This window comes from Rhipicephalus microplus, chromosome 5, assembly GCF_043290135.1.
Source record: "Rhipicephalus microplus isolate Deutch F79 chromosome 5, USDA_Rmic, whole genome shotgun sequence".
NCBI classification, from domain to species: domain Eukaryota; kingdom Metazoa; phylum Arthropoda; class Arachnida; order Ixodida; family Ixodidae; genus Rhipicephalus; species Rhipicephalus microplus.
In genome coordinates this window covers 142,550,252-142,571,124 of record NC_134704.1, presented here as the reverse complement: position 1 = coordinate 142,571,124, position 20,873 = coordinate 142,550,252, and the positions used below count along the sequence as shown (strand labels likewise).

The window sequence follows — 20,873 nt, the reverse complement described above, 5'->3', positions numbered from 1 at the left end:
TATATAACAGCAGCGAGGTTTAGAAAACTTTCCCTTCTTGAAGACTCATCAAAAATCATTACACCGAATCCAGATTTCTCGCACCTGCACTTCACATGGAATAATAAATGGTGTCCCACGCGTAAATAGAAAGACTTGATAACAAAATTACGTTGCCGTGTACCACCTCTTAATTTCTATATAAACAGGTCTGGTCTGGTGCCATCCCCTCTGTGCTCAAGCTGTAAGGAACCTGAACATATCTACCATTTTCTTATCACATGTCACCGTTTCAAAAATCAAAGGAAAAACTGCTTCAAAATTTTATTCAGGAAACTAGGAATATCACTTAATACTCCCAATATTTTGTCTTTTGGGGCCACTTCATTGGGACACAGCGACAGGAACATCTGCGGGGCTCTCTGCGAATTCATATATAACACAATAAGATTACCTCGCTGAGTCAGCGATCAGCTCTCGAATTTTACTATAGCCACGCTACCACTTATTATTTAGCTGATACACTGCAATGATTCAACTTTCAGGAGAATTTCATATAACGATTCTACCTCAGATATTCAACAAATTCTATTATTTCTCTCCCCTCCCCCTTTTTCTCTTTTTTTACATTGCGCCAAATTAATTTCACAGTCAAAACACAGTAATCATATTCCCTTAGTCTAGAAAACCTAAAGGTATTGACTTGCATTAACCACCGGTTTCTTGGCCAATTCGCCTTAGTGGGTGAGAGCCACAAAAGAAAGGAGCAAGCAAGCAAGCAAGCTCTTGTTCTCCATCTTGGCTTGCGCGTTGGCGCTGTGTAAATATATTTTCAGACGCCTAGTTTCGCGTGTGCCTGCACGTAACATTTTTGTGGAGGTGCTGGGTACCACGCACGACGGAGTTACGCAGCGGACGCCTAGTCGCTGCTTCCGACATGTCCACTGGCAGCGACGCTTCGTCAACTGCCTCGCCCAATGCATCAACGACGCTGACCTCCTCCGTTTTCTCGTGGCCGCTCGACCTCGTGATGCCGGCAACTTTTCGGGAACGGAAGGCGAGGACGTGGATGAGTGGCTTAAACTCTACGAGCTCGTCAGCGAAAACCACAGGTGGGACCCAACCTTGTTGCTGGCAAACGTCATCTTTTATATGCGAGGAACGGCCAAGGCATGGTTTAATAACACTGTGGACGCGATCACGAGCTGGGACTAATGCAGGACCAAGTTACGCGAGTTGTTTGGTCAATCTGCCAGCTGCAAGCAGGCCGCTAGGAAAGAACTCGGCACTCGTGTTCAGACGTCCACGGAGTCTTACCTGGCGTATATACAAGATGTGCTGACCCTTTGCCGTAAAATTGACTGAACCATGGCTGAAGCAGACAAGGTAGCGCACGTGCTCAAGGTCATCACAGACGATGCATTTAACCTCATTGTGTGCAAAGGCTGTTCCAGCGTGCAAGATGTTGTTTTGGAGTGCCAACGCTTTCAAGAGGCTAAAAGCCGTCGCATCGCCCACCACTTTACGCGCCTTCCCAACACTGCTGCGACGTCAATTCGCGAGGATCTTCGTATAGCGACCCAGCCCAGTTCACACTCCGGTGAAATTACGAGAATTGTACGCCGCGAAATCGAGGCCATATCACCCGCACCCTTGAGAGCACTAGCACCGAGTGATCCTCATCCCACCGTTTCGCTAATACATACTGTTGTTCGCCAAGAACTAGCCAACGTGGGCATTCCGGCGGTCTGTTCAGTGCACCGTCCCGACGCTGTTAGTTCATCTACCTCCAGCCACCCACAGCATTATTGCCGCCCTGCTCCACGTAACCGTGACCCAAATGCGTGGAGGACGCCTGACGACAGGCCAATTTGCTTTCGATGTGAACGAGTGGGACACATTTCCTGCCATTGCCGAAGCACGTGGACCTCACCGTATCGGGCAATCTCAAGCTTCTCCTACCTCCACTCACCAGCCCATCTCTATGGCCAGGAACTACCACGACGTGATGGCTCAGCTAATTACGACCCGATTATACGACCACGGCCCAGTACAGTCGCTCACCTTCACCTCAACGTAGATTTTCCCAGTCTCCGCCGCCGCCCCGTTCCCCGTCCCCATCCTCTGCCCGGCGGTGTTCTTCGGAAAACTAACGGCTACAGCTCCTGGAGGTGGTACTGCTGATACGACTTGCTCCCCAATTCCTCTGTTGACGCTGCCGACCAATCAGAACCTGATCGACATTGAAGTGGACGGTTTATCTGTTAAAGCCTCGGTAGACACTGGCGCCCATATTTCTGTGATGAGCTTGCACAGTCGTGACTGCTTAAAGAAAGTCCTTACTTCAGCCCCTTCACGCAGTGTTCGTGTTGCTGATGGTGGTACGGCTTCTGTTATTGGCGTCTATACACCACGCGTCACTATCGCCGGCCGTCAAACTTCAGTTCTCTTCATTGTTATCTCTCACTGCACCAATGATGTGATCCTCGGTCTTGACTTTTTGTCCACTCATTCCGCCCTCATCGACTGTTAATCTGGTACTATGCAACTTGACCTACCGTGTCCGATTGATTCGCCCAGTCCACCCCAAGCTCGTATGTGCTCTACTGAGCATGTCCGTTTGTCACCGCAAGTTGTGACCTGCATCACAGTAATGCCCTCACCACCTGTGTCTGATGGCGACTATTTGCTCGCGCCCATTACATCCATTCTTTTGACTCACTGTGTTACCTTACCACACACTGTTACTCAGTTACGTGCAAACTGCGCCTTCATTCCTGTGCTCAACTTTGCTTTGTGTTCAGAAGTGCTTCCGCGTGCGTGGAATAGCCCTGCCATGCTGACTCCCTCTAACGAGTGCGTCATCTCAGCTCTGTCTTCGAACGATGCTGGACACCGTAGCTACACGCATGCTCGATTTTCGCAAGCAAGCCCGTCTGCTGACGTTAAAAAAATGATCGCGTCAGACCTTTTGTCGCATCAAGCTGACGCACTCCTTCACGTCTTTTAGTCATACTGGGACGTATTTGACTTTTGTGATCGTCCGCTAGGTGAAACCACTGCTGTAAAGCACTGCATTGACACCGGCGATGCCTCCCCTGTCCATCGACGGCCATACCACGTATCTCCAACCAAGCGTCACATAATTCAAGCAGAAGTCGACAGAATGCTCACCAGAGACATAATTGAGCCATAATGTAGTCCATGGGCTTCCCCTGTAGTTCTTGTCAAAAAGAAGGAGAATAGTTTGCGATTTTGTATTGACTACTGACATCTGAACAAGATTACTAAAAAGGATGTCTACCCGCTACCACGCATAGACGACGCCCTGAAATGTCTTCACGGCGCTAAGTATTTTTCGTCCATTGATCTAAGATCCTGGTACTAGCAAATTGCTGTCGACGACATGGACCGCAAAAAGACCGCTTTTGTCACGCCCAATGGTCTTTACCAGTTTAAGGTCATGCCCTTCGGGTTATGCAACGCTCCGGCCACCTTCGAGCGGATGATAGACTCTCTTTTGCATGGGTTCAAATGGTCAATTTGTCTATGTTACCTTGACGACTTTATCGTATTTTCTCTGACCTTTGATACCCACCTCGACCGCCTATCCTCAATACTGGATGTTTTTCGCAATGCCGGTCTCCAACTAAACTCGTCAAAGTGCCACTTCGGACGCCAGCAACTAACCATGTTGGGCCACCTTATCGACTCATCTGGTGAACGCCCTGATCCCGATAAAGTGCGAGCCGTGCGGAACTTCCCCATTCCGACCTGCACCAAGGAAGTCCGCAGCTTTCTCGGTCTGTGCTCGTACTTTCGACGTTTTGTGAACAACTATGCGGTAGTAGCCCGTGCTCTCACAAACTTACGGAGAAAATATGTCTCATTCACATGGGGTGCTGCGCAGGCCACGGTGTTCTCTACACTTATTGCATTGCTTACAAACCACCTGTTCTGGCCCATTTTGACAATGCCGCCCCTACAGAAGTCCGCACCGATACCAGTGGCCATGGAATGGGTGCTGTTTTGGTCCAGCATCAAAGTGGCTACGCCCGCGTTATCGCCTATGCCAGCCGTCTCCTCTCGAAGGCGGAAATGAATTAATCACCGAAAGGGAATGCCTTGCTCTCGTTTGGGCAGCAGCGAAATTTCGGCCCTATTTATACGGTTGACATTTTACCGTCACAACCGATCACCACTCACTTTGCTGGCTCGCATCCTTGAAGGACCCCACTGGGCGCCTTGGTCGATGGGCATTACGACTCCAAGAGTATAACTACTCGGTGTCCTACAAATCTGGCCGCTTACATCATGACGCTGACTGCTTATCTCGGAATCCAGTGGACCCACCTGAGGCGTTCGATGAAGCGACATGTGTCCTGTCTCTCTCCGCTTTAAGCAATATCCTTGAGGAACAGCGCCGAGACCCTGTCTTACGCAACATCATCGAGAAGCTTCATTTTGTGGCACCCGATCCGTCTACTCATATGTTCGTGCTCAAGAATGGCACATTGTACCGTTACAACGTCCACCCTGATGGACCCGAACTGCTCCTTGTGGTACCTTCCCACTTGCGTGAGAGCGTGATCAGCCAGCTCCACGACGCTCCCACTGCTGGTCACCTCGGACTGTCTCGGACGTATGACCGTGTACAGCGTCAATTTTTTTGGCCAAGTCTTTATCGCTCGGTCCGCAGCTATGCCGCGTCTTGCAACCAGTGTCAACGTCAAAAAAAACCTTTGGTGAGCCCTGGTGGGTTCCTCCAACCACTAGACGTTCTCTTTGATTCGTTCTTTCGACTTGATCTTGACCTCCTAGGCCCTTTCCCTGCGTCCACTTTAGGGAACAAGTAGATAGTTGTTGCGACGGATCACACAACCCGGTACACCATTGCGCGGGCTCTACAAACCAGCTGTGCCACAGACGTAGCCGATTTTTTCCTTCACGACGTCATACTTCATCATGGCGTACCACGCCAACTCCTCACAGATCGTGAGTGCTATTTATTTCCCGAGTTATCGACGACCTGCTTCGCTCCTGCGAGACAAAACATAAATTTACAACAGCCTACCACCCGCAAACTAACGGACTGACTGAGAGATTCAACCGGACTTTGACCGATATGCTCGCCATGTACGCATCGTCCGACCACCAGGACTGGGACGTTGCATTGCCTTTCGTTACGTTGTAGCTGGTTTTTCACCTTTCTATCTCGTGTTTGGCCGTGATCCAACTTTGCCGTTGGACAACACCCTTCCGACAGCCGTTGACTCGACGACCGAACACGCCCACAATGGTATCACCAGAGCTAGAAAAGCACGAGAAGTTGCCCGTCAGCGCCTCTTAGCATCGCAAGATCAGCAGCTGCAGTGTTACAACTCTCATCATCGCCAAGTTTCCTTTACTCCGGGTTCTCTTGTGCTATTGTGGACTCCGACTAGGCGCGTTGGACTTTTTGAAAAACTGCTTTCCCGATACTGGGGACCCTACAGCGTATTGCGCCAGGTGACAGATGTGACCTACGAGATAGACCCGCTCGAGTCTTCCTCCTCCTCCCCTTCACTGTCTACAGACATTGTTGATGTTTCACGCCTTAAGTTCTACCACTCTTAACCATCATAGAAAGCACCGAGACTGTGCTTGAGCACCCGGGGGTTATGTTATGAGACAATGTCCTGCAAAAGCGGTTAGATAGGCGTGGAGAAAGATGACGTGATTTTGGTTTAGGGCACAGCTCTTGGTCTCCATCTTGGCTTGCGCGTTGGCTCTGTGTAAATATATCTTCAAACGTCTAGTTTCGCGTGTACCTTCACGTAACAATATCATGTCTTTCCAGAGGCGTTGATCAAGCAAACAGCAAATGGTAGATAATGTGCTGCCATCTGAGAGGCACTGTGAGACTTTTTATGCGCCTTCAAGGAAGTGCCATTTTAACAAACCACAACGCTTGCATAAATTTAGCTTTTCATTCTCATAATACCATTGGAAAAGTGAAGTACTGCAGTGCCATTTCTCCGAATATAATGGCGGTGCTTGTTGCGGTTGGCTGGAAGAGGTCTCCAGAAGAACACGTCGAGCAATTGCAAGATAACCAACCCAAGACGGAGGACAGAGTGTGACCATTTACGAATACAAGTGTCACGCCTACGCGCAGTTCATAATATAGGACCATGTGACTATATCACAGTACAATATTTTCATGAAGTTGTCATGGGGGGGGGGGGGGCGAGAAAGTGGTTATGTTGTAAGAAGGAAAAGAAAAGAAAAGTGAGCCCCGTAACTGTCTGCTTCGGGGAGCTTCACCTCAACAGTAGCTCACAAGGGATGGGGGTAAGGAGGGATTAAAAGGATAGTAATAAAGGTGTAGAGAGAGAAAAAGAGAGATGAGGTAAGCGTGAAAGCGTGAGAGCGATGACATATCGAGGGGATAGGAGAGATATATGGAAACATGGAAACACAGTCACAGGAGTCCGAAGACGGCGCACCACTTGCGAGAGCTCTTGTCGGCGTCAGGAGATGGCGTAGAGCAAGTCCCGTCGGTCAGAGCTACACTGTCGTCAGAGGTCGGCGTCAGAAGATGACGTAGGGCGAGCCCAGTCGGCCAGAGCTACGCTGACGTCGGAGATCGCTAGGGCACAACCGGTTGGCATAGAATCTAGCGAGCGAGTCCGTGAAGTTGTCATAAAAAAGTTGTTAAATATATCGAAAACTTGTACCATTACTATTGATACGTCGTGCTTGCGCGCGCGTGCGTGCGTTTGTGTGTGTGTGTGTGTGTGTGTGTGTGTGTGTGTGTGAAACAAAACGTATTATAAGTATGCACTTGATGGTCGGAGGTCGCACTAGGGGCCAAATTTTGCCATCGCACTCTACTCCTAAAGGTGAAACTTAAGGGTCCCTCATTTTTTTTCTAATTTCGCGCCATGTGGTTATGGACACTGGCGTCGTTGGCGGCGGACAACTGCGTGTGACACGAGTTGTGATCTCATAACAGCGTTCGCTGTAAAATTTCCGCAGATGCCACGTACCTAGGAATCGACGTTATGCGAAGCATGCGTAGGAAAGGGGACCGTGTCGTAATTTTTTACAGCGAAAGCTGTTATGAGATCACAACTCCGGTCACGCGCAGTTATCTGCCGCAGCCGCCGGTGTCCGTAACCACATCGTGCGAAATACCTAGCACCAAAGACGCAGTGGGGCTCGAACACGGGTCCGCTGGGCGCCAGACCAGTATTCTACTACTGAGCTACGCTGGTGCTTGTGACTTCTGGGCAAACTTGCCTTAAGTAGCCATGATGTCGGGAAAGCAATCGCGTTATTACGACTGATAAAGCGTATTAAAACAGCGAAAGAACAACCAGTCGTCGCACAGTGCGAATAGCGTAACGTGTGGGCCGTCCAATGCTCAAACCCATTGCAAAAGCTCGTTGTTGTTCCCGTATTAACTATAGCGCATAACCACTTGAGCCATAATTATTCGTTGACGTCAGCCACTGCATGAACGACTGGCACGAAATTCCTTGCAAGTGTTTAGCGGATACCACGCTTCTGACAAAAATGGCGAAAAATAGCATAGCGAATGCCGGCCTACTACCCAAAAGTTTATTACTAATGCCCTAGTGGGTATCAAGCAAGTGTGCTTCCAGTAGTTACCAATGAGTGTTTTGAAAAGGCTCTGAAAGGCCGCTCTTCTAGCTTTCGCTGTAACTGTGCTGCGCCTTGCTCGCAGGCCTGGATTTTTTCATTGAACAACACGTCATGAAATGCCGCTAAATATATGTAGAAATGTTGCACGCACAGACATATGTTGAAGAGTTGCAGATGTTTATATAACCAGTTATTTGTACTTGCGCAACGATGCCAACTGGAACATGCGTATCAGCAACACCGGAAGATATGAAGCGCTGATGCTGGCGAGGATGCTAGCCCTGGAAACTGCTACATAAATCAACTTTAGCACATGGCAACTAACCACAATTGACGTAAACTCAACGTAACGGCTGTATCAAAGGAGTACATATGTAATGTTTACAAGATGAGGTAGGCAGAACTGCAGCCACTATTGACGTTTCACGAAGATTAGTCCCGAGACCTGGCGTAGCTCTCTGGTAAAATGCTGCATTGCCACGCAGAACGCTTGTGTTCTATTCCAGCTGGGACCCTGACGTTGGCTACCGATGTCGATTTTTTCTTAACGCTTGCGCGTCAAAGTTTGCTATGTGTGTTCTCGTCGTTCCTGGGTGTGAATGACCTTTGGCACATACCTGCATACCAGTGGCACATACCCGCCCGTGGTTATGTGCCACTGTTTGGCAGGAAGTGTTTGACGACCTCCGCGACGGGATTGTGACATTATTGATGTCTGACCAGTGCGTCATATTCGTCAAACCACCTCACCTTTTCATGCTAGTTTTGGTTCACGTCTAGTTAAGGAGGTGATCAGGAGAGCACCCAAACGTATGCGGCTAGATAGATAGATACGCTCGAAGGCGCCGAAATTCACCAAGAAATGCTTCGCATTAAAACAAAAAGAACACGCGAATTTATAAATTGCCCTTCTTTCATTCAATGTAGACAAAAAGAATTGTAGCAAGAATATAAACATGGATGCGGCGCCCACGTGCACGGAGTCACCTGTTTTACACGTCAGCAATTGAATATTATTACCACATGCACAGTTTCTACAAAACCGCGGATCTATATTTATTTACAAACTGCGGCCACTGGAGTTGAACGTAACCAAGTTCTAGAAAAATGGTGAGAAAGTTCTTAAACCATGTGTCGCTGATGGAAGTAGACCAATTATTTTCATTCTTCTTTTTGCAGGTGCTTCACAAATGTTTGAAAAATCATTTGTGGTCCGTCTATGTAAGTTACCTTTTCTAAACTTAAGCTAATGCCGAGGAAGTACCTAATTGTTCAGTGTTGAACGGGAAAATTGGGCTGAAAGAGCTTGAGAATGCACAATTTAAGCATCCAAATGTTGCGTTAGAACAACATAGCCGGGATAACTTGAGCGCACACATTTATTTTTATGCTGAAAAACCAGGGGAACATTAGCAGAAGGAGTTCAATTACATTTTATTGCGCCAGAATGCGCTGAGTACATTTTGCTCCGAAAGATTATCAGCAACTGCTTTCTTTAGTGGAAGATATGTAGCAGTGCTAGCATAAGTAAGCAAGATAATCGACAGCTCTATTTTCATTTCATTTCATTTATTTTACCCTCCATCCCACATAGCTCTACAGAGGGGAGTGGGTACAAAAAAGTAATGAACTATAAACAGGAGCCAACATAATAACATCAAAATAATAAAGATTACAAGACATGAAAATTTGATGTTAGGCAATACACTGAATGTATGTGTAAGTATATTCAGAAACCTAGGGGAAACAGAGTACAATATTATATATGTACAATATACACTTCACGCGTCATCACGTAAGTACTTCTGTATTGTAGAAGAAAACAAGTCATGATTTGACATGGAAACTATGTCGGAGGAAAGGTGGTTCTAGTCGTTGGATGTGCGTGGGAATTGAAGGTGGCAGTGTTGGTGGGGAGAGCAGCGTAATCACAAAGGAGGTTCGAGCTGCTTCGCGATCGGGTATACAGATACCCGGATAAAAATGTTCAGACACAAGAAAGCGAGGACAAGAAAAGACAGGATTGATGCGAACTAACAACTCGTAACTTTGTGCGGCTAAACTTTTATCGGGCCTTGCACCAACTATTCAAGAACGCGTTTTAGTCAGTCCAGAACTCATATCTACTTATTATCAGTAGTGCTATCAGTTTTACCTGGATTCATATTTGTACTCACGTCTACTCACACGTATTACAAAGCATTGTCTTTCATACACCATTTTAATATTTATTAACCAGAGGCGCAAAATACATATCGTTGACTCCCCTCCCCCGCCAAATCTTCCATGGAAGTTCTTGATAAATGTATCTTATGTTCCCATCTCTTGCAAGAAACGTGAACCTTGTTTACGAGCTCATATAACTCGTATTCGAAAGTATTAAATCAAAAGGCGTGGTTTATGAGCACATGTCAAAGTAGTATATCAAAAGGCGCGAAGAAGAGCAGTGTTTTTGTGAGATTTTTGTGTCATAGAGCCGTGACGTCATGGTCGAAAAGATAATTCTAGGCTAACAGATTTATGAGTCGACTCAGCCGGGCTCACTCAGACTCAGATTGTGCCATGGGTCTGACCCCCGTATTCTAGAACGACCCTTCATTCGACGCTTCACGTTAACTTGACAAAGTCGACGGGAGCGCTGTCTCTAGGCAGAGCAATCACGGCATTTCAGTGGCAATCTGCAGCGATTCTTGCGAAGCGCACCGCCATTTTAGGCCGAGCAGCGGCGCAGGGCTCAACTCTGTCAAGTGAGGAACAAAATTCGAGTGGAGGAGCGTTTGTGAACACGAAGGTGAGTCTGAGTGAGTTCAAGTGAGCAATGTTTTGTTGAGTTGGAGTCCGTGTGACTCCGGGTCATTAAAATTTTGGCGAGTCTGACTCAAAGTTAGCCTGGAGCGTAAAATATATTTTATGGGTGAGTCTGAGTGACCTCCTAAAGTTTTGCTGACCTGTAGTTCAGACACTCAGCGTCAAATTTGACATTGAAACATGTGGGTGTTTGAGTAAATATTGGACTGTATAATTGACTGACGGCAGAGCATTGAGATGTATTTAAATCTTGTCACGGGAGTCACTGTAGCGACTTTAACTGCACAAACTGTGCACCATATACTTGATACATTCATGGGTCCTCACATGCGTTCGTTAATTATGCACAAGTGTAGGTCAGAGGCAGACAGGTTCTTGTAATTACACCCGAAAGCGCACGCGAGACTGCAAATAATGGTGCATGTAATCGGCCTTATAGCAGCTGCTTGTATTTGCATATTTGGCTAGGCTGAGACTGACAAAATACAGCTTCCTTTAATTCGTGTTCCTGCAAAAACATGTCGTTGCCTGGCACAAGCCAGTATGAAGGGCCACTAGTTGAAACCCTCTTTTCCGCTCTTGATAGGCTTCGCAGCACAATAGAAGTACTTCACAACTCCACATTTTCTTGTTTCACAACGTAGCAGAATAACAGTAGAGAGAAGACAGCTTCAGATGACCTTTAATATTTATACGGTACCTGAGGCCCTTACCACTGGCCCAGACATTACTATAGTGTTCTTGTTGAAGAGAATAGGCTGGAAAAGCAAATCAGGTGGGCTCCTTTTTTTTGTTGATAGCAGGGACCCATCTCGTGATGCGTAGCTCTGAAGAAAGTCGCTTATGATATAGAAATATTGAGCGTTCGGACAGTGCCATTCAGTGATACCACATTATCGGACCGCATAAATAAAGCTGGACCGAGCAGTGAATTTTGTGGCCAATGATGCAATATAGCAAAATAATCGTTTTTCACAGCGTTATACATAATTATTTTCCAGACGAGAATTTACTTTGGAGGGTCCGTGAGAACACACAAACGCTTCAACATCAGAGCCTTGACGACTTCAACAAAGGAAGAACGTACGCTGTGGTCATTTATGCGATGGAATACGTGAGCACGGGGCCTGCTCTCTGCGGCGGCTGCCTTCTGCTTCATCAACTGACAGCTGAAGAAAGAAGCACGTCCGCGTTTTTTTTTTGGGGGGGGGGGGGGGCGTAATCATTCATGGCGAGACCAAAGAGGCAGCGTAGTCTAGCAGCACTTATCCAACGGCCATGACTCGCGCAGTTTCGCCAGTAGATGACGCCCCAAGCGGACGCGCTTTCTTCAGTTGTCAATTGGTGGCGCAACAAGCAGCCGCCGCAGAATGCTGGTCATGTGCTCGTGTGTTCCCTTTCATAAATGACGACAGCGTACATCAACGTTTTGATGCACTCTCTATGCAGGGAAGCTCCCCTTGTGACGTTGACAGCCATATTCTATAGCGGTTTTCGCTAAACTTCGTTTTGTGGTCTGCATGGGCCATCATTACGAAATTGACGTTGCGCTACTCTTAGTCTATACTCTCAAAACATTACACAGCTACTTTTGATGAGGACGTGAGATAAAAGTGCAATAAAAGGCGCACGCCGACTGCATCAAGCAGCGCGGCAAGAGTTATGAACGGTCGTTACGAGGTCAGTCGGCATCGTTTCAATAGCAGCACTTGCACTATACCGCTCGTTCCAGCACTCGTAGAAACTGGGAACAATGAATGAGGAAATTGAAGTTCTAAGCAGAAACAGGGTAGCTCGCGAATTGACTTGCTGGCGATAAAAAAACCTTCTTTCTCACGCAGAAACGTGTGCAAGCAGCACATATGCTCTTGCGTGCCGGTGTAGAATAATTGAAAAAAAAAAGCAAGAAGCTGAGACATTGGCGCAAAGCTCACCCTAACCTATTTTCCCTTACGAACGGACCTATGTCGGACGCCTTCATTTGACGTAAACTGGAAAGCATGTCGTTTCAATAGGAATATTTAGAGTCTACACCTATCATGTCATGCACTTCTCTACCCAGTCCTCATGATAAGTTGCTCGGGGATATTTAACAAAAGGGTATCGGCAACAAGTCCCGCAAGGTGTTTTAGCTGATATTAGCTTTTGGATCGCTGTACTTGCAAGAAAAAAATATCTGTGCAGTAGCGGTGTAGCCACGGGTAAGACACCGGGCCCATGCCTACCATTTCTCCGTCAGAAATTCTGTTTTTCTTTTTTGCTATGGCATACAAAGCACAAAATGACACTCGCCTACATCTGTCTGTTTGGCCTCCATCCCAGATCAAAGTGTTGCCCCCCAGCCCTCTCCCACCCGGAAAAAATATTCTGAGTATGCCGAACATCTGCCTAAGCGATGCGCTGAGCCATACTGGAGGTTGTGAGTCTACGGGTACGCTTTAGCTCATTTTAGCGTTTATTTTTTATACCTTCAATGGCTAATTATTTGTCTGTTGTGTTCTTCGTACAAAAGCAACTTTGTATCTTATACGTAGTGCGAGGAGAAATTTTTCTTTTCTTATACGTTCACTTCCATTCAATTGTATTAGGAATTTGTCTGATCTCTCGTGCGCGGACAAAAAATCGCAAATCGCTTGAGTAAGTTTGTCCACCAGACCTAGTGAAATTGAACAGAGAACGTCTCTGGAGCAGATGTTTCGACAGGAGGCTTGTCTTCGGCAGAGTAGCGCAAGTTTCTGCCATGGCGTCAAAAAATGAGAGAGAGGAAAAAAAAGGAGCAGTACTTTTGTGCTAGTTTCAGCTCCAGCCGCATTGCTTTCCCTGTTTTCACTATATTATATAGCTGCTTCGAGTGCGACTGATCCAAATCTTCTGTTGACACTCCCTACTAATATTGACTTGATTGAAGTGCATGTGGACGGTCTTTCTTTGACGGCTTTAGTTCACACTAGAGCTCAGGTGCCCGTGTTGAGTGCTCGTATCAGTCACCGCCTCAAAAAAGTACACACTCTCGCCTGCCGCCTGACAATCCCTCCGTGTCGCCGATGGTGGAACTGTGGCCGTCATTGGAATGTGTACCACTCGTATTAGTGTTGCCAGCCACCATGTGCCGGTTTTATTTGCAGAGCTCGAAAATTGCTCTCACGACTTTATCTTGGGGATGGACATCCTATACGTGTATTCTGCCCTCATCGACTGTTCCACGGGCACTCTCTCTTTAAAACTTTCCCTTCTTTTAGATTTTCGCCTCGCACTGCCGAACAGCCTCTTTACCACAGACTTCAGTCGGATACCACCAAAAGCCCTCCGATTCATCGAATTGGTAGCAACCTCCCTCGTTGTTGGCGGTCATTATATCGTCACGCCTATTACTGATGTCCTGGCGCACGAAATTATGTGCTACACTCCACCGTAACCATGACCTCTAACCGGACATGTCTCTCTATTACCAATTTCGGTTCTACGAAGCAAGTACTACCACAAGGCATCTCATTCGCCACGCTGCGACCTTTAATAGACGACCGTGTCACCACTTTTGCGGCAGATGCATGCTCTGATCTTCCATGTCGCCCGCAGGATGCCACATCTCTCGATGCGGCCTTGCCCTCCGTGATCGCCCCGTAACTCAAACCTGAGCAATCAGACCCCTTATACCACCTTCTGGCTTCCTACCGTGACATATTCGACATCGACAGCCGTCTACTCGGCCAGACTTCCCTCGTAAAGCACCACATTAACCCTGCTGATTCACTTCCCATTCACCGCCGACTATACCTAGTATCTACCACAAAGCGTAAGGTAATCCAAGAAGAAGTCAAAAAGATGCAAGCAAAAGGAATTATTGAACCCTCCTCGAGCCTTTCGGAATTTCCCGTGGTGTTCGTTAAAAGAAAGATGACACGTGGTGCTTCTGCGTTGATTACCGCCATGTAAATCCAATCACAAAAAAGGACGTTTATCCTTTGCCCCACATTGATGACGCCCTCTATTGTCTACACGGTGTGCGATACTATTCTTCAATTTACCTATGCTCTGGATATTGGCAGATGGCGGTGGACGAGAAAGACCAAGAAAAAACTACGTTTGTAACTTCCGATGGCTTATACGAATTAAAGGTGATGCCGTTTGGACTACCCAGCGCCCCAGCCACGTTCGAGCGTATGATGGACTCGCTGTTACAAGGGTCAAGTGGTCAGTATGCCTGTGCAACCTGGACGACGTCCTTGTATGTTCGATTACATTTGAGACCCACTTTCAGCATTTGTCAGCGGTTCTCGACATATTTCACACTGCTGGCCTTCAACTAAACTCGTCGAAATGTCACTTCGGCCGCCGGCAAATTACGGTGCTGGGCCACTTCGTCGACGCATCAGGTGTGCAGCTTGACCCAGACAAAATTCGTGCAGTCATGAGCTTTCGTGTACCCCAGTCCATCAAGGAAGTTCGGAGTTTTGTGGGACTTTGTTCTTATTGTAGATGGTTTGTAAAAGATTTCGCAACAATCGCTCGACCACTCGCCGACCTTCTGAAAAAAATTTACGTGAGGTTCCGCTCAAGCCGCAGCTTTTTCTCACCTCATCGCACTCCGGACACCTCCACCTATATTGGCCCATTTTGACCCATCCATTCCGACAGAAGTCCGAACCAATGCGAGTGGTCACGGGATTGAAGCCGTCCTAACCCAACGCCAGAGGGGACATGGCCAAGTTATCGTCTACGTTAGCCGCCGTCTCAGAGCTGCCGAGTGCAACTATTCCATTACAGAGCGTGAATGTCTTGCTCTCGTTTGGGCAGTCACGAAGTTCCGCCCATATTCATATGGCATGAATTCCTGTGTAATAACGGACCACCATGTGCTATGTTGGCTTTCGTCACTGTAGGATCCTACTGGCCGGCTCGGGCGCTGGGCTCTGCGACTTCAAGAGTATACCTACACAATCACGTACATGTCGGGACACCTACATCAGGACGCGAACTGCCTGTCCCGCTACCAGGTTGATGAATCGAGCACCATCCCTGACACCGACACCGATACTTGCGTGTTTTTCGTTTTGCAACTGCTCCGCATCGGTGACGAGCAATGCCGTGATGCGTGTTTGCGTGCTACAATCGAAAATCTCGCATCACCATTTTTCACCATCGCTAATTCGTCGTCCCCGATGGTGTACTATACCGCCAGAATTTCTACCCAGATGGACCAGCCCAGCTGCTCGTTATTCCTAAACACCTTCGCTCGGCAGTTCTCCATGAACTTCATGACCTTTCAACTACCGGTCCCCTTGCGTGTCACGCACTTACAACCGAATACGCCGACGCTTATTTTGGCCAGGGCTTTCACGCTCAGTCAGAAGATACTTTGCAGCTTGTGGGAAATGTCAGTGCCACAAAACACCATCGACGCTTCCAGCCGGACAACTTCAACCGTTTGACATTTTGTCAAAACCTTTCTTCCGCGTCGGCGTAGACCTCCACGCCCCTTTTCCCTTCTCTACATTTGGAAACAGGTGGATAGCTGTGGCCACAGGCTGCGCCACGCGCCACGCCATCACACGAGCACTTCCCACAAGCTGCGCCACAGATGTCGCCGATTTTCAGGAGCAATGCTCCTTAAGGCGTGGGCAGAGCGTCTCGCCGTAATCGTATGTAGCCACCTCTCGTTAGTTCATGAACCGGCCGTAGATGGTGGTACTTGTATATATAACGAAATACATATATACTGAAAAATGCAAGTGGTATGATAGTAAAGGACATTACATGCAGTATGATAAATAAATATGCTAAATAATAAAAATCACAGCATATCAATGGAGTGAATGATGATGAGTGGGGCGAAGCGTCCGTCATTCTGTCAGTGCCTCCGGCCGTCCGTTCGTTCTTTCTTCCGTCCATCCGTGCATCCGTCCATGTGTCCATCCGTTCATCCGTGCGTCCGTCATTCGTGCTTCCATCCGTGCGTTGATCTGTGTGTCCGTGCATCCAACTGTGCGTTCGTCTGTCCACCCCTGCGTTCGTCCATGCATCCAGCCGTCCATGCATCCATCCGTTCATCTGTCCGTCCGTCCTCTCGTGCGTCCATCTGTGTGTCCGTCCATCTATGCGTCTGTACCTGCATTAGTCCATGCGTCCATCCGTCCATCTATCCGTCAGTCCATGCTTCCATCCGTGCGTTCGTCCGTGCGTCCATCCGTTCATCCGTGCGTCCATCTATTTGTGCATCGGTCCATGCGTCCATCCGTTCGTCCCTGCGTTCGTCCGTGCGCCCATCCGTCCGTCTCTGCGTCAAACAGACTGACAGACAGATGACGGATCGACGCGGCCAGTGGATGATTCACCGTTTGCCGTTAAAAAGTATGATACGCGCAAGGCGGCGGCGGCTCGCGCTCGAAAATGGAACCCCTATGTGTGAGTGCGCCAGAAGGCAGGAAAAACGTCTCACAAAGACGTTGGCGTACGCTAGGAGGTGTGGCGCAGTAAAATAAAAGCCGTCTTGGCCCGTGCGTGCGCGTTCAGAAGGTCGGCGGATGGACAAGGCTGCAGAGCCGGCGTGCGTGCAAGGCGGCGGTGGCCTGCGCTCGAACATGGAACCCCTGTGTGCGAGCGCGCGAGCCAGAAGCGTGCCCTGAAGCTCTGCGGGGGTGCCGACAAGATCACGGCGTGCGAGAACGGGAGGCCGAAGCGGAGCGGTAGCGGCGCGCGGACCCAGCTTCGCTTCACTCTCCATCATTCACCCCGTGGATATGCTGCCATTTTTTTTTCTACACGACGTGATTTTGCAACATTGAGCTCTACGCCAGCTGCTTACAGACCGTGGCCGCGCCTTTCTATCGAAGGACATAGCCAATATCCTACATTCATGTGAAACGAGGCACAAGATCACTACAGACAGATGAACTCACGGAGCGTCTGAATCGAACACTTACAGACATGCTAGCGAAGTATGTTTCTTCTAACCACTCTGACTGGGACCTTGCATTGCCACACGTGACGTTCGAATACAATTCTTCTCACCATGACCATGCCGCTTACTCTCCATTTTTTTCTGTTGTTCGGCGGAGAACCTACATTTCCCTTAGATACAGTTATCCCGTCTACCGCGACAACAACCAGCGAATATGCCCTTGCAAGCGAAATCGCCTGCACTCGTCTTCTGGCCTCCGAAGAAAACCAGCGGCGTGCACTTTTTACCCGGTTCATTGGTCCAGCTGTTGTCCCCGACCCGTCAAGTTGGCATGCCAGAAAATTTTTTTTCTCGCAACACAGGTCTATACCGAGTCCTTTGTGAGGTTACTCCTGTGACACACGAAATTTGCCTTGCTGCCTCATCGCCTTAAACTGCCCCACAGACCACCGATATCGTGCACGCGGCACGCTTGAAGTCGTACCACTCTCCCGCTGACGTTGACATCTAGATGCGCCGAGATGGCTCTTCTGCCGCCGGGGATTATGCTACATGCATGTTGATATTTTGTGGGACGATGCGCGTGTGTGCCGAACGAAGAGGAAGGGTTGTCTCCGCTCAGTTGCTGGTCAACCAGACACGCCGCTGCTGCTGCTTTTAAATATATCTCATCCACAGCCTCGTCGATATGGCGTCACCTCTCATCCATAACAATATGTAATCGTTGTGGCTTTACGTTTCAGAACCACGATATGTATATGAGAGACGACGTACTGGAGGGCTGCGGAAATTACGACCATGTGTTGTTGCTTAACATGCACTGACTTCACAGAGTACACTGGCTTTTAGCATTACGCTTCCATCGACATTCTTCATTTTAACAGATTATGATAGCGTAAACCACATGAAATTATCTTTCCATGCATCTCTGTTTCGTTGTACCTCGCGTAACGTATTGCATAATGAATTGCCTGAGGGAAATAGGCACAGCCATAGGCGTGCGCCTTGTTCCCCACCACAGGGAGTGAAAGTTCATCGCAACCCCCTTCTGCCTTCTTGGTTAATCCATGGCGACATATTGTGCCCCCTTCTTCAAGGGTGGATAAAAAGGAGGCTGGCATCTCCCCCCCCCCTCACCCACCCCCTCGTTAATATAGCTATGCGCATGGCAGAAAAGGGTCGGGGACTTAACGAAGGCATGAAGCGACAAACGCGGACGCCCGGGTTCGTCGGTCTGTTTCTTCACTATAAGTGCAGGTACTCCCAGTGCCGTGCCTAGTTTCCTCAAGTGATGGACCCGCTATCGCAGCAACAAGCCCTGCCTATTCGTTTGCCTATTGGCTATACCACCTTTTTTTTCAAATTACAAATAAGAGAGCTTCGTGGCATTATGCTGGCACTGGATACCCCTCTTCCCTTAGCAGACAAAATGTGCCATAAAGGATAATAATCAGTGCACAAGGTATTTCATAGGATGGGTAAATGCATTACAATCGAACACCACGCGAGTAAAGTGTAGCTGAACACACTTGTTTGGATAGCAACTGTCACTCAATGAACAAATGAAGCCACACAGCCTCTTATTTATTTATTTATTTATTTATTTATTTATTTATTTATTTATTTATAATTTACACTACCTTACGGGGCACCTCAATGGGCGTTCTGTAAGGGGGCAGTAGAGAATATACACGAGAGATGTATATACATAGGTAAATATTGACTATGACAGAAAGTACAATTATTTATACTCATGAATATACAAACGCAAAACATACAGAAAAAGTAAGTTGCAATGTGTCATCGTGTAATACAAAATGTAATCTGCCTCAGACGATTGGAAGGCTAAAGCAATCTTCAACTTCCGGGAGCTTTCCGCATCGAATGTGGTTCCGCAGTGCCTTTGAGACAGACTGACGTTTGACTAAGCGGTGAAGCCATGCGTTGTCGTCATCATGCGACGTTATAGCATATCACGATGACGTTATGAATACGTCATTACTCGACGATATATATTTATTTTTGCACCGCGCCTGTAGTCATTTCTCGCGTTTGACAAGGTACTAAGGCTTGCACCATGATTATTACGCAAAATAATAAATGAGCAAATGAAAAAATACATTTGCATAATGTTTTTATTTGCAGAATGGAAGTGGCGTGCTTCCCCACAAAGAAATGTTGTGCATTGAGGCAGCAGCGGTGAGCAGCTTTGTTTTTCTGGACATGCATGATTGCGGTGACAGTGAAAGCTTGTTTCTTTGCAAACGGTTCGCCTATAGGCACACATCAAATTAAATGAATCTCTCTCTTCTTTTCTCTCTCTCTCTCTCTCTCTCTCTCTCACACACACACACACACACACACACACACACACACACACACACACACACACACACACACACACACACACACACACACGGAATAAATAAATTATAAATTATAATGTGATATTTCTCGCAGTGTAGCGCATCCACATGTGACGCAGCGCTGAAATTGGTCTTTTTTTTCACTCGCTGCTCAGGACTGCGGCGTCAAGCAAGTTCGGAGCGTTCAAGTCGCCAAGCTCCAGGTGTCATATCTGAGGAGGCTATTCGGATGACATGTGCACCAGCCGCTCATGAAAACTTGTTAGAACTGGTTGCAGCTTTTGACGAGAATGGCTCTTACGATGGGTGATTTCTATTTCGTTGGTGAGAAATAAAAAATAAAAGACAGAGCACTTCTAAGAATTTTCTGCGAGAACGTAAATATTACTCTGAAAGTATAGGAAAAAATGAATGAAGGCAGATCTGCTCATATTCAACTTCTTGTTGGGAAGAAAAAAAAAAACTTTTTAACTGCGTATCCGTAGTAGCTTGCTTTACTTTTTGTGGCGTCACGAGAAAATATTCCAAGTGAGTATGGGTCACAGGAATTGGGCAAATTTCACTACTGTGTACAGCAGTCGCGAGTGTGAGCAGCCGCGGGAAAGAAAGAAAGCGGTAGAAAGGAAGAAGAAAAGCAAAATAAAGAACGGCGGGAGTTAAAATATAACGATAGAGAGAAAAAACATAGGAATTGACAGAAAGAGAGAAGAAGGAACGAAAGAATAAAAAGAGTGAGACAGAAAGAGCACGAAAGGGAGAAAGCAAGCAATAGAGGGATGCTAAGGCAGAGAGGAGAAAATGTAAGAAAAAAAATAAAGATGAAGAGAACGAGAGAGAGAAAGCAATAAATCGATTGAGAAATAAATTAATACTAATGAAGTAGAATAAAGAAACAGATACAAACGAGGTAACCAAAATGGGGTGAGGCACAAAGGAGCAAATACAAGGAGAGCGCTCAAGCTGCGCTTCTGCTTCAGGCTTGGTGCTGTTTGTGCGAAACCGCCTAGAACTTCTTTTTTTTTTAATGTAAAAGGAATCGCGGAACATTAAGGGCCCGAGCGCCCACTGGCTATGGCTGCTCGCTAGACATGACGCAAACATGCCAAACCGCACTTGCGCGTTTAAGCAGGCAAGCTGTGCTTCTCACTTCTCCGTACTAATAACTTCCATTT

The 20,873-nt window shown here is 47.5% G+C and overlaps 1 protein-coding gene across 1 annotated transcript in view; it reads left to right on the top strand.

Moving 5' to 3' along the window:
• Positions 1-20,064, top strand: part of LOC142817396 (uncharacterized) — a 60,903-nt gene extending 40,839 nt beyond the window's left edge. The window contains exons 4-6 of the mRNA XM_075894418.1: positions 8,809-8,850; positions 19,481-19,534; positions 19,857-20,064. Of these exons, the coding sequence (XP_075750533.1) occupies positions 8,809-8,850; positions 19,481-19,534; positions 19,857-19,934 (174 nt within the window). The 3' untranslated portion in view covers positions 19,935-20,064. The remainder of the gene's footprint in view (positions 1-8,808; positions 8,851-19,480; positions 19,535-19,856) is intronic.
• The last annotated feature ends 809 nt before the right edge of the window (positions 20,065-20,873 follow it).